Source organism: Fonticula alba, assembly GCF_000388065.1.
Source record: "Fonticula alba strain ATCC 38817 unplaced genomic scaffold supercont2.13, whole genome shotgun sequence".
In the NCBI taxonomy this organism is placed as follows: Eukaryota; order Rotosphaerida; family Fonticulaceae; genus Fonticula; species Fonticula alba.
The window spans coordinates 402337-413417 of record NW_009242983.1 but is presented as its reverse complement, the minus strand read 5'-3'; the positions used below and the strand labels follow the sequence as shown (position 1 = coordinate 413417).

The 11081-nt window shown below is 69.5% G+C and overlaps 3 protein-coding genes and 3 non-coding genes across 6 annotated transcripts in view; 5 read left to right on the top strand and 1 right to left on the bottom strand.

Annotated features, from left to right (window-relative positions):
• The window catches only part of H696_05755 (hypothetical protein), a 6474-nt gene extending 862 nt beyond the window's left edge, over nt 1-5612 (top strand). Inside the window, exons 5-17 of the mRNA XM_009499566.1 lie at nt 55-183; nt 344-475; nt 637-771; nt 878-952; nt 1050-1253; nt 1344-1688; nt 1794-1931; nt 2005-2367; nt 2482-2829; nt 2968-3078; nt 3207-3374; nt 3501-5188; nt 5317-5612. Of these exons, the coding sequence (XP_009497841.1) occupies nt 55-183; nt 344-475; nt 637-771; nt 878-952; nt 1050-1253; nt 1344-1688; nt 1794-1931; nt 2005-2367; nt 2482-2829; nt 2968-3078; nt 3207-3374; nt 3501-5188; nt 5317-5379 (3899 nt within the window). The 3' untranslated portion in view covers nt 5380-5612. The remainder of the gene's footprint in view (nt 1-54; nt 184-343; nt 476-636; nt 772-877; nt 953-1049; nt 1254-1343; nt 1689-1793; nt 1932-2004; nt 2368-2481; nt 2830-2967; nt 3079-3206; nt 3375-3500; nt 5189-5316) is intronic.
• Nucleotides 5613-5993: 381 nt separating this feature from the next.
• H696_05754 lies at nt 5994-6066 on the top strand. The gene has a single exon. It is a non-coding gene; the product is annotated as a tRNA-Lys (tRNA).
• An 80-nt stretch (nt 6067-6146) lies between these two features.
• H696_05753 lies at nt 6147-6220 on the top strand. Its single transcript has one exon. It is a non-coding gene; the product is annotated as a tRNA-Val (tRNA).
• Nucleotides 6221-6312: 92 nt separating this feature from the next.
• On the top strand, nt 6313-6384 carry H696_05752. The gene has a single exon. It is a non-coding gene; the product is annotated as a tRNA-Thr (tRNA).
• A 310-nt stretch (nt 6385-6694) lies between these two features.
• H696_05751 (hypothetical protein) lies at nt 6695-8291 on the top strand. The gene is made up of 4 exons (XM_009499565.1): nt 6695-7380; nt 7506-7690; nt 7773-7960; nt 8074-8291. Exons 1-4 carry the CDS (start codon nt 6753-6755, stop codon nt 8258-8260), a joined length of 1188 nt encoding a protein of 395 aa, XP_009497840.1. The 5' UTR covers nt 6695-6752; the 3' UTR covers nt 8261-8291.
• A 114-nt stretch (nt 8292-8405) lies between these two features.
• On the bottom strand, nt 8406-11081 carry H696_05750 (phosphatidylinositol glycan, class A). The gene is made up of 7 exons (XM_009499564.1): nt 10689-11081; nt 10468-10558; nt 10103-10291; nt 9546-9978; nt 9208-9397; nt 8997-9082; nt 8406-8800 (listed from the first exon to the last, which is right to left on the bottom strand). Exons 1-7 carry the CDS (start codon nt 10901-10903, stop codon nt 8424-8426), a joined length of 1581 nt encoding a protein of 526 aa, XP_009497839.1. The 5' UTR covers nt 10904-11081; the 3' UTR covers nt 8406-8423.

The window sequence follows — 11081 nt, the reverse complement described above, 5'->3', positions numbered from 1 at the left end:
CCCCCCCCCGCCCCCACTCACCCATCCTCCTGCCCACTTGCCCCTGGCGTGCAGACTACCGCACATCCCGCTACCTGGCCCATGGGGCCGTCGACACGGCATGCTACGCCTTCCTGCGTTATGATGATCCCACCTCCCTCCGCCTGGCCTTGTATCCGCTCGTGCGGCTGGCTGCCTCCTCCTGTGCGCTCCCTCCGCGGCCCGGGTCCCCGGCTTGCTGTCCTTCTTTTCCTCCTCCCCCACCCCCATCCCTGCACCCCCGCCGCGGCGCCCATGCTAACCCGGCACTTGCCTTCCCCTCGGGCCCTGTCCCCCACCCTCCGAATGGCGCCATAACCGGCAGTTGCCCTCCGCGGCTACTTCCTTCGCACCGCGGTCGTCGACAAGGCCTGCGCCATCATCGACAGGTCTGGCTCCTCCTTCTCGCCGATCTGCCTCCGCTGCCTCGACTTTGTCCTTCTTTTGTCGATCGAAGGTTCGCACACACACACACACACACACACACACTCCGCCCCCCCCCCTCTGGTGGAGACATGGCCTCGACACCGGGAGAAGGACCGCACGCACACAACCCCACCCGCAGCCACTGACGCGCGCATGCATGCCGATGCCGGACGTTCCTTGCTCGCGCGCCAGACTCTCTCAGGGCCTACCGGACCCCCATCCTGCGGACGTTCATCCGGCTGCTAGAGCGCGCCCCGCGCTTCCAAAAGCTCGTCTCCGTCATCGGCGCCATGGATACCATCCTCACCAATGCCTCGCTCGATCCCGGTTCGTCGCCTCGGCCGCTGCATTTGCCCTTCCTCCTCTTCCTCGCCCTTCGAGACCAGCAGCATGTGCGCCGCTCACCTCCCCCCCCCCCCTCCGTCCCAAATAGTCGACAGCAAGCCCTACATCAAGCCCCTGCTCAGCAGGATCATCCGCATCATCGGCAACCTCAAGCCGCTTCTGTGTGCGCAGCCGCCACCTCCCCCCGGCCCCCTCATCCTCTCTGCCCCCTGCGCATCGGCCTTTCTCTGACCCGCACGACCATCCGCTCCCCCCCCCAGTCCGCCCCAATTCCCCCTTCAACAAGGACGCCTACAATTCGGTGATCAGCTGCCTGAACCTGGCCGTCAAAATCGGCTACGACCCGGGCGACGAAGTGCACGACCTCTTCGACCTGACCATTCTCCTGCCACCCTACGACTACTTCAGCGAGGAGACCTTCCTGCTCTTCCTCGAGGCAGTCGAGCGCCTGGCCCCGCTTGCCGGTACGCCGCCATCCGCCGGCAGACCACCCCTCCCGATCCCAAGCCCCGCCCCTCTTGCCCCGCTCACACCGATGCCTGCCCCATCCCCAGCGGAGCCTGTTTACCGGAACTACTTCGAGAAGACCCTCAACCACATTCACATTCTCTTCACCTCCCTGGTCTCCTCCATAACCCCCTTCACCCGGCGCATGCTCTCCCTCTTCACGACGGTCCTGCCCCTCATACGCACGCACTTGGAGGTGGAGAACACCCTTTCGGCTGGGATCTTCCTCCGCCATGCGCAGGTGACCCGCGAGACCGCCTTCGGGCCCATCTTCGGCTACCGCTTCGCCTCCTTCAACAGCTTGCTCTGGACCATCGCCCACAACCTCATCTCCGAGTGCAACTTCGACCAGGTCGACCCCCTGCCCTTCCTCCACATGCTGGCCACCCTGCGTACGCGCGCGCACACACACACACACACACACACACACACACACACACACACGCCTGTTCCTGCTCCTGCCCTTCGTCCCCGGCCGGCCGCTCACCCTCGCACAGACATCAGCACCCCCTTCAACCCCGCCGAAAGCCCCGAGGTCGATCCCTTCTACCGGCTCTTTGCCACCAAGCTTGTCTTCCGGCACATCCGCCGCGCGGCCGACATCGCCCGGCTGATCGCCCTCCCCAACGCCCTTCGTGCGTGCCTCGGGCATCCTCCCTTTGCGCATATCCCCCGCCCCTGCCCCCCCCCCCCGCCCCCGCCACACAGATCACCTCTCCCCGCAGCTCAACCCCGCCCACCCGTACTATGCCTTCGTCCTGTCGGCCATCTTTGGCAGCGACTCCGAGCGCCTGGTCTGGCACAGCACCGGCATCGCTCTGAGGGTCGGCGCCGCGGTCGACATGACCCCAAGCACGCTCGAGCACATCGACGTCGGCTGTGTCGAGGACGATGGCGACCCCCTGCCCCCGGCCGACTGGCCCGGCATCGTCGACCCCTCCCGCCGGCTGGCCCTCCCCCGGCCAGCCCGGCCCTTCCTGCTGGAATACCCCCCGGTGCTGGAGGGCCTCGCCGCGCAGGCCGACAACCGCACGCTGGCCAATCTCTTCTTCGCCTTCGAGACATTTGCCTGTGCGCACGAATGCCCCCCACCCCGGCCGCCGGCCTGCGCCCTCTCGCCCCTTTTTTTCCCTCCGGGTTCCCGATCCCCGAGCCTGACTCGCCCCCCCCCCCCTGCCCTGGTAGTCGGCTCCGACGCGCACTTCGTCAATTGCGCCGCGCACATCACCGCCACCTCCCTGGCACTGCACTTTGCCCGGGCCCTGGCCGCCCTGCCGCCGCCGCCGCCGCCGTCCCCCGCGGCCGGTGGCCCCCGGGGGCAGCCCGCCCCCGGCCACCTGCCCGCCCTCGACCCGCTCATTGCCTTCCGCGCGACCATCCTCTGTAAGTGGCTCCATCACCGGTTCACCTCGATCGACATTTGCCCCCTTACCCCGGAGGAGGACTGCTGCCCGATGGACGAGCCGGCCATCTTCACCCTCGCCGCGCACTTCACCCACTGGGCCGGGATCTTGCGCGACATCTTCGGCTTCGGTGCGCGCCGGCACACATCCACGGCTCCCCTCGCCCTCCTCCGCAGCATGCCCGGTCGTCCCGCATCGATGCTCACACGCCCCTTCGCATTGCCCGTCCCCTTTTCCGCGCCCGCACCTGCCCCCCCCCCCCCCCCAGCCGAGCTTGTCCCCGACTCGTGCAAGGCTCCCTTCGCGGACTTCTTCCTCCTCTTCTGCCACCTGACCGGCACCATGGACGCCCTTTTGCAGCACTGCTCTCGATCCGGCCGTGCGTCCTCGCCGCTGCCCCCGGGGCTGTGCTCGCTCGCTGCATGGCCGCCTGCTCACCCATGCCCCTGTCCCCCTCTCCCCCCTCCCCCCCCCTCCCCTCGCCTGCCTCGCGGCCTCGCCTCTCAGCCCTCCCCCCGGGCCTGGTCACGGCTCTCGGCTCCGACTTGGCTCCGGCCCTGCTGGGGATCTGGTCCTGGGTGCTCGCCGTGTCCGAGGCCCCCATCCCCACGGCGTCCCTCTATCGCCAGACCCTGGCTCACATCCTCGGCCTCCTGAAGTCCTTGCATATGAATGGTTCGTGCGCCTTGGCGCCGGGGCCCCCTGCGCCCCGATCCTCATGCCGCCGCTCGTCCCCGCCCCGCCCCCCTGGCCCCGCGCTCATCACCCCCCCCCTCCCCCCGCCGCCCGCCCACCCCCCAGGCCTCATTGATCCGTCGACTCGGGAGCAGCTGCGCACGCCGAACGTCCTGCTCGGTGGCCGTCTGTCCGTCGCCCCGGAGATCACCCAGCCGGCCGGTCGCTTCGCCGGCAGCGAGGTCCTCCTGCTGCCGCTGGCCGCCGGCGGCCCGGTGCACCTGCCGCGGAGACTCCTGCGGCGCTTCGTGCGCGATCTCGGCCGCGTGCTGGCCGAGCCGCCCGGCCCGGGGGCCTGGTTTGCCGAGGCCCGGCCCCTCCCGGCCCCGCCGGCCCCGCCGGCGTCGCTGCTGCGCGGGACCTGGCCGCGGGCCCCATGCTCGGCCGCCGGGGTGGGGGGGCTCGCCGGGCGGCCTAAGCCTCCGGCTCCCCCGGCCCCCCCGGCTCCGGCCCCCGGGGATGCCCTCTTCCCGGCGGCCCTGCCAGCGCGACTGGGCCCCGCCGGGCCGCTTGTCCGGTGTCGGGCCCCGCTGGCCGGGTATCTGCTGCAGGGCGGCCTGCACACCTGCCGGGCCGACACCTTCCCCCTGACGCCGGCCCCCGGGCAGCCGGTCATCTTCCTCGGCCAGGCCGGCTTCCACTCGGGCTACACGGCCCCGGCGGTCCGGCTGCCGCACCCCCGGCCGATGGACCATCCCACTGCGCGGGGCATTCTGGCCTATGGCGGGCCTCGGGGCGCGCCCCGGCAGCCGCCCCCCCGGTCGGCGGACCTGCAATTTTCCGTGCGCCTGCGCCTGCGCCGGGGCAGCGAGCTCACCATCGGCTGGCTCCTGGCCAGCGAGCAGGCCCCCCAAGTGGACCCGGCCCTGCTGCAGCTCCTGCACCCCACGTCCATCCCGTTGGATTGGACGCTGATGGCGGCGGCCAAGCCGCCCTCGGTGGCCGCTTTGCGGGTGTCGGTCACCGGGCCCGCGGATCCCGGCCTGCCGGCCCCGGCGCCGCCGCACCCGGCCGCCGACGCCAGCGACTCCGACTCCGACAGCGACTCCGACTCGGAGGGCGACCTCGGCGAGACCGGGGAAACCGACGCGGTCCGGTGGGGCGAGGGCCCCTTCGAGGCCCTTTTCGAGGCCCTGGTCGGCGACCCGGGCACCGACGATTCCCAATCCTCCGATGAGGAATTCGAGCAGCGCATGTACGAGCGCGTGGCGCGCGAACAGGGCTGGCATGTGCGCGGCCCCTCGGCCGACAGCCCGGCCGAGCCAGGCCACCCCGCCGAGGCGGCCTCGCCCGATCTCCCGGGGCCCGGCCCGTCGGACATCTGGCCCGTGGGCATGACCGCGGCCCAGGCGGCCGCCACCCGCGGCTCCCCGGCGCGCAGCCTGTCCTTCGAGCGGCCCGCCGGTCCCCACCAGGACGCGCCCCCGCCGGCGGCAGCCACCCAGCCCTCGGCCGGTCGCCGGCCGGCGGACAAGACCGCCGCCGACCCGGCCGCCGGGTTCATCCTCGTCGGGAGGACATTCATTGCCGACCCGCATTTGGCCGATCGCCCGCAGGAGGCATACTCCGATGCCGGCGAGCTGGTCGGCCGTGTGGGCGGGTCCTCGGGCCTGCGCATGTTCCCCATCCAGCACCAGGCCCACATGGAGGTGGAGGTGCGCGCGCGCGTCGACCTCCGCACCCGATCCCTGTCCTTCACCGTGAACGACCACCACATCGGCGTCGTGTATCGCCTGCATGATGCCGTCGATGAGGTACGCGCCCTGCACCGCGCCGCGCCGCCGGCGCGGTCTCTCGGCCCTCTCCCGCTCACCCGGTGTTCATGTGTGGCTCCCTTTTCGCCTCCCTAACCCCCCATCCGTCTGCGCCCCCGGCCGCACAGGTTTTCTTCGTCCCGATGATCGTGGCACACAATGTCGAGGATGTGCGCGCGTTCGCCGGCTAGCATGGGCACATCGCCCTCTCCCCCTGCCCCCCCCGGGGCGGGGGAAGGGCCAAAGAGCGCTGGTCGCCCTTCTGCTCCCTCTGCTACCACTCGCCCCTGCCTGGACCGGGCTTTGGCTGGTCTGCTCGGCGACCGCATGGGCATGCCCCGCCCCCGGGGCAGCCGTGCCTCCTTTCCACGCACACACATGCATGTGTCCATCGACCTGTACATATACCTTTGTCTCCCTGCCACCACCAAGTGTGTGTGTGTGTGTGTGTGTGTATGTGTGTGTGTGTGTGTGTATGTGTGTGCATGTGCCTGTGTGCATGTGTGCATGTGCCTGTGTGCATGTGTGCATGTGTGCATGTGCCTGTGTGCCTGTGTGCATGTGTGCATGTGCCTTTGTGCCTGCGCGCCCACGTGCCTGTGTGCCTGTGTGCGTGTGTCTGCCCACTCTGCACAGCGCCTCATGCATGATGGCGCATGCTTCGCCGTTGCTTTCCGTCCTCCCTTCTCTTCGCTTTTCCCCCTCCCCTCCACCGCCCTGCCCCGACGTGCGGCAAGACCAAACTCGGCGGCAATCCCAGCCCGGGGCAGGTATTTCAGGCATTTCCCGGTGTCTCTTGTCACAAGCCTGTTTAGCTCAGTTGGTAGAGCATGGGACTCTTAATCCCAGGGTCGTGGGTTCGAGCCCCACAGTGGGCTTGCCTTCTTTTTTTGGCCACCCAGCCCCCGGCCGCGGGCAGCTGTTCCCACATAAGGCCAATGTGGCCGGGTGTCCCTCAGTCCGAATGATGTAGATGGTTATCATATCTGTCTAACACACAGAATGTCCCAGGTTCGAGTCCTGGTTCGGACAGACCTTTCTTTTTCCCGCGCCCCGGCACCACCCGCCGCGGTGCCCCATGACAGCATTCATATGATCAGCTCGGCTTTCGCCTATCCTATACCGCTCGTTTAGCTCAGTGGTAGAGCGCCAGTCTAGTAAACTGGAGGTCGGGTGTTCGATCCACCCAATGAGCACGTTTCTTTTGTTTTCCGCGCCCGCCCGATCGGCGCCCCCGGCTCCCTGACGCGCGAGACGGGACCCCGGAATAAAGCGAGTCCCCTGGCGCGCGGGTGTGGGGGGGGCGCAAGAGGGCGGCGCAGAGGGACACCGCGCCGCAGGCCGGGGGGAGGGCCGGGGGGCCGGGGAGGGACGCCAAAAACGCCCGGCGCGCACGGGCGCCATTCCATCCCCCCGCCCCCCGGGGGCGAGTGCCGGCCGATGAATATGAAAAATAAAAAGCCGCCCCCAGCCTGCCAGTCTTCCTGCATGACAGATCGCGCACTGCCCCCCCCCCCCCCCCCCCCACTCTCCCGCACTATCACACACGCAGCCCGCGCCAACCATGCTTGCAGCCTCTCGCGCGCTCTGCCGGGCCCCGGTCCCGGCCCGCTCGCTCACCTCCGCGGCCAGCCCCCTGCCGCCGGAGCTCGCTGACTCGCTGACTCTCCGGCGATTGCTGCCCGGGACGGCGGTCCTGCGCGCTGCGCTGGCGGTGGATGTGGCCCTCGGCGCGCCGGAAACCCCGGACCAGGCGGACGTCCGGGCCGCCGGCGACCGGCGCCGGGTGTATGCCCTGACCCCGGCCCCGGGCGCGTCGGCCGCCGTGCGGGACTTCCTCGCGCAGGCCCCCTACGCTCCGGCCCCGCCGGCCTTCATCCAGGCGGCCCTCGCCCCGGCCGCCGGCGCCATGCCGAACAATGTCCACTTCCTGACGGACGTCCCCCTGGCCCCGGGCGCCGTGGCCACCGCCCTCCAACACCCGACCCAGGTGGATCCATCGTGCGACACGGCGGTCTTCTACTCGCTCAACGCCCCGCAGGGCGGCCTGGCCCTCGGGGCGCGCGTCCTGGACGAGGCCCTCGGCGCCCTGACCGCCGAGAGCGCCGGGCGCATTCGCTTCTGGGGGACCCTCTCCCCGATCCCGGGCTTCGGCCGGTGGCTTTCCAGTCCGGAGTCTCCGCTGCCCGGCGGTGCGTGTCGAAGCTTCTGCTCCCTCTGCCCCTCCTTGTGCCCCTCTTTCTGCCCCTTTCCCCGGGCCGGGGCGGGGACCCGCCCCTCGGCGCACCCCATCTACTGACTGCCGCCCGTGCTGCAGGCCTGCCGCCGGCCCTGGCCGATCGGCTGGTCCGGCACTCGCCGCGCATCGCCGCCCTCACAGCCGAGGGGACCCCCTCGATGTTGCACGCCCTGGCGCGCTTCCTCCAGGAGCGCAGTGCCGCCGCCCCCGCCGCCCTCTTTGTCGACCCCGAGGAGGAGCAGGCCATCGGCGCGGCGCTCATGGTTCGTCACCCGCTCGGCTGCCCATTGCCCGGCACCATCCCCCCGTCCCTGACCCCAGCGCCATCCCGGCCCATCACAACAGTTCCTCATGTCGCACTATGTAACCAGCAGGCGTGCCCGCGGCGGCGGCGGCGGCGGCGGCGGCGGCCCGGTGGACTCGGTGGCCCGCTTCCACCTGGGCAACGGAGCCCGCCTGGGGGCCATCCACTGGCGTGCCCAGACCACCCCCATGGGCATCGCCGGCTTCGGCACCATCATGGCCAACTACATGTGCGCTGTCCCGCCGGCCGCCCCACGGCCCGGCCCTGCCGGGCCCCCTCGCACGCGACTCACCCTCCTCCATGCATGCCATCCACCATGCCGGCCTCCGCTCGGCCGCCCAGCTACGACCTTGACAAGGTGGAACACCGCCGGGAGCACTTCCGCGCGGGCGGCCAGCGCCCCGACGGCCCGGAACTCCTGGTCGCCGAGGACATCCTCCTTTGGCGCGACCCGGCCGCCTGGGACCGGCCCCTGGTCGCCGACACCCTGGCCAAGCAGCGCGCCTCGCCCTGGTGCCCGGGGTCCTGACACCACCGCGCGCCGACGCCGCCCCCCCCCCCCCCCCCCCCCCCCCCCCCCTGCCGCGATGGCACCCCCCGCGCGCCGTGGCCCCTTCCTCGGCTCGAGAGGCCCACATGCGCACAGCCACACGACAACAATACAAAAAAAGAAAGGAACGAAAGCCACCTATTCACTGTGCTCGCGCAGCCCCTTCGTCGGTCGCCTCCGCCAGGCGGCCCAGCAGGGCGTCGTAAGTGCGCGGGTCGAAGTACGGCGCCTGGTCGATGGCCTCCGCCGGCTGGGCCCAGTCCAGGAACGCCAGCAACAGGTGATCCAGCAGGACAATCGCCACGGCCATCAGCCCGGCGATCGCTCCACAGCTGGCATGCCGCCGGGCCCGCGTCAGCAATGACAGATGCGGCCGGTCCAACACCCGGAAGTACACCTGCTCCACGCGATGCGCCACATCGCGCCAGCTGTACATCGCCCGCACGGCCCGGTGTAGCTCCCACGCCGGGGGGAAACGCGGGAGCTCGCGGATCCCATTCGACAGGGCCGCGATCAGGTCTGCCAGCAAGACAACCACCCAGTCCCGGGGTCGCGGTCAGTGTGTGTGTGTGTGTGTATATGCCTGCATGTGAGCGTGTGCACGCGTGTGCGCGTGTGCACGCGTGTGTGTGGCCACCCCCTCCGGCAGGCATAATAGTCCCAACGAGGGGAAGCATAAGGGAGGAGGCAGAAAGAAAGACATAGACAAACGCACCCTCCACCTCGGGATTCGCAAATTGGATCATGCCCCGGGGGAGGACCTCGGGCACGCCGCCCACGCGCGTGCTCACCACCGACAGGCTGAGCACAATGACCCGATCCATGTGGCACACCAGAGTTAATACCACCCCTCGATGAGTGGAAGCCGACACACCGACACGCGGAAGGCGGCAGGTAGGGAGGAAGAGGGGAGAGGGAAAAAGTACCCGCAGGAGGCCGCCTCCACAATGGCAATGCAAAAGGCCTCGGTCAGGCTGGTGTTCAGGAAGATGTCCCCCCGAATGAGGACATCGCGCACGTCGCGATGCGCCACCGCCCCGATCAGCTCCACGCGCTGGTGCAGACGATACTGCTCGCGCATCTGCTCCAGCGGCACGCGCTTTGGGCCATCGCCGCCTGCAGCAACCGCAGCAGGGAGAGGGGCAAGCACACAGTCAGTCCCAGCTGGCTCCGGATAGATCCCGGCGAGCGGGCGGGCCATCCGTCCTGCCCTCCCCCTCGCCTGGGGGGGCGGGGAGGAGCGGGGAAGAGGTGGAAAACGCACCAATCAGGAAGTCCACCTCCGGGAAGGCCGCGCAAATGCGCGGGATCACCGTCAACAGCGGGTCCACACCCTTGCGATACACCAGCCGGCTGAGGACCACCACGGTGATGCGCCGGTCGGTGGCGGCGCCCGGCCTGGTCGGACGCTCCGAAGGCCGGCCTTCCGGATGTGGCTTGAAGTCGATCGAGGTGATGGCATTCGGAATGACGCTGATGGACCCCGGGTCCAGGGCCGCACGCAGGACCGTATTTTCGCGACTCGTATGCGACACACACACCGAGTGGTCCACATCCGACAGGGTCCACTTGAGGACCTTGTTGGTCAGGATCGAGGACAGATCCGCAAAGCCGAAGAGCGAGTGGTCCGTGAAGCACGTGCGTATGCCCATCGTCCGCGCGTGCAACATCGACTCCTGGCACAGCGACGAAAAGGCCTGCACATCCGAGCCAAACGGCCGGCGAGGGAGGCGGGAGGCGGGAGGCGGTGCCGGGGATCAGTACCGCGGCCGGGCCACAAGCGGGCCGGGATGCTGGATGTGCGCACGCGCGCCCGCGCACCTGGTGGCCGTGTACCACATCGATTTGCTCGCGGATGGCGATGTCCCGGAAGATGGAGAAGAAGCCGAAAATCGACGGCAGCGACGCGGCGCTCGTCATGACAATGACCGGAATGTAATACACCTTCATGCCGCTGGACATGTATCGGACGCCCACCCGGTCGCCGTAGGCATGCGTGATGAGGACCACCTTTCAAAGGGCGCGAGGGCAAGAGCGAGGGGGGCCGAGAGCAGACAAGGCCATGCAGGCTGGTGAGTGAGCGCACGCAGCAGGGGGCGAGACATGTTTGCTTGGGCACGGAACCCCGGGCGCCCGGGCCGGTGAGGCGGCCAGACAGCAGGCCGCCGAGGTGACCCGACGCGCACCTTGTGGCCGCGCTCGATCAGACACTGCGCCAGCTGGTACTGATGCGACTCGACACCGCCGAAGTTTGGGAAGTAGAAGTCCGACACGAAGCTGCGCTCGCGTGCACACACAAGAACATGGCGAACCCACCAGCAAGGGAGGGAAAGGCGCATCAGCACAGGGAAATGGCACCCGCAAAAAAAAAAAAAAAAAAAAAAAAAAGAAGAAAGACAACACACACCAAATGGATAGCCGCCGCTCCGGCAGCAGATACATGCTTGACAGGGCTTCGGGGGCCCGCCGGCCGGCGCCTGGCGCCGGACCGCCGCCCGTCCGGGACAGGTACAGGGTCGAAGGCTCGGACGCGCGCCGATGATTCAGGCGGAACTCCGGCACAGGCGGCGACTCGGCCCCCGACGACAGGGGGCCGAGATCCGGCGTCCCGCGTTCCGACATCGAGCGCGCCCCTGCGGTCGCCGGGCTCGTCGGCCGGGAAAGGGCATCCCCAGTGCCGAGGCCGTCGCGCAGTGGCGACTCCCCCGGGCGCTCGGTGTCCAGGAAGTCGATCAGCTCCTCATCCGACAGGAGGCTCAGCGGGTGGACCGGCGCCGAGGGGGCACCGGAGCCCGGCGGC

What these genes read in the sequence shown, in the direction of transcription:
- H696_05751 (XM_009499565.1), top strand. Translation starts at nt 6,753, where the DNA reads ATGCTTGCAGCCTCTCGCGCGCTCTGCCGGGCCCCGGTCCCGGCCCGC. An exon ending in CCATCGGCGCGGCGCTCATG is followed by an intron (nt 7,691 to 7,772) that starts GTTCGTCACCCG and finishes CCATCACAACAG; the next exon opens with TTCCTCATGTCGCACTATGT. An exon ending in ACCATCATGGCCAACTACAT is followed by an intron (nt 7,961 to 8,073) that starts GTGCGCTGTCCC and finishes TCGGCCGCCCAG; the next exon opens with CTACGACCTTGACAAGGTGG.
- H696_05750 (XM_009499564.1), bottom strand. Translation starts at nt 10,903, where the DNA reads ATGTCGGAACGCGGGACGCCGGATCTCGGCCCCCTGTCGTCGGGGGCC. An exon ending in GAGCGGCGGCTATCCATTTG is followed by an intron (nt 10,559 to 10,688) that starts GTGTGTGTTGTC and finishes ACGCGAGCGCAG; the next exon opens with CTTCGTGTCGGACTTCTACT. An exon ending in GTGGAGGCGGCCTCCTGCGG is followed by an intron (nt 9,083 to 9,207) that starts GTACTTTTTCCC and finishes CATTGTGCTCAG; the next exon opens with CCTGTCGGTGGTGAGCACGC.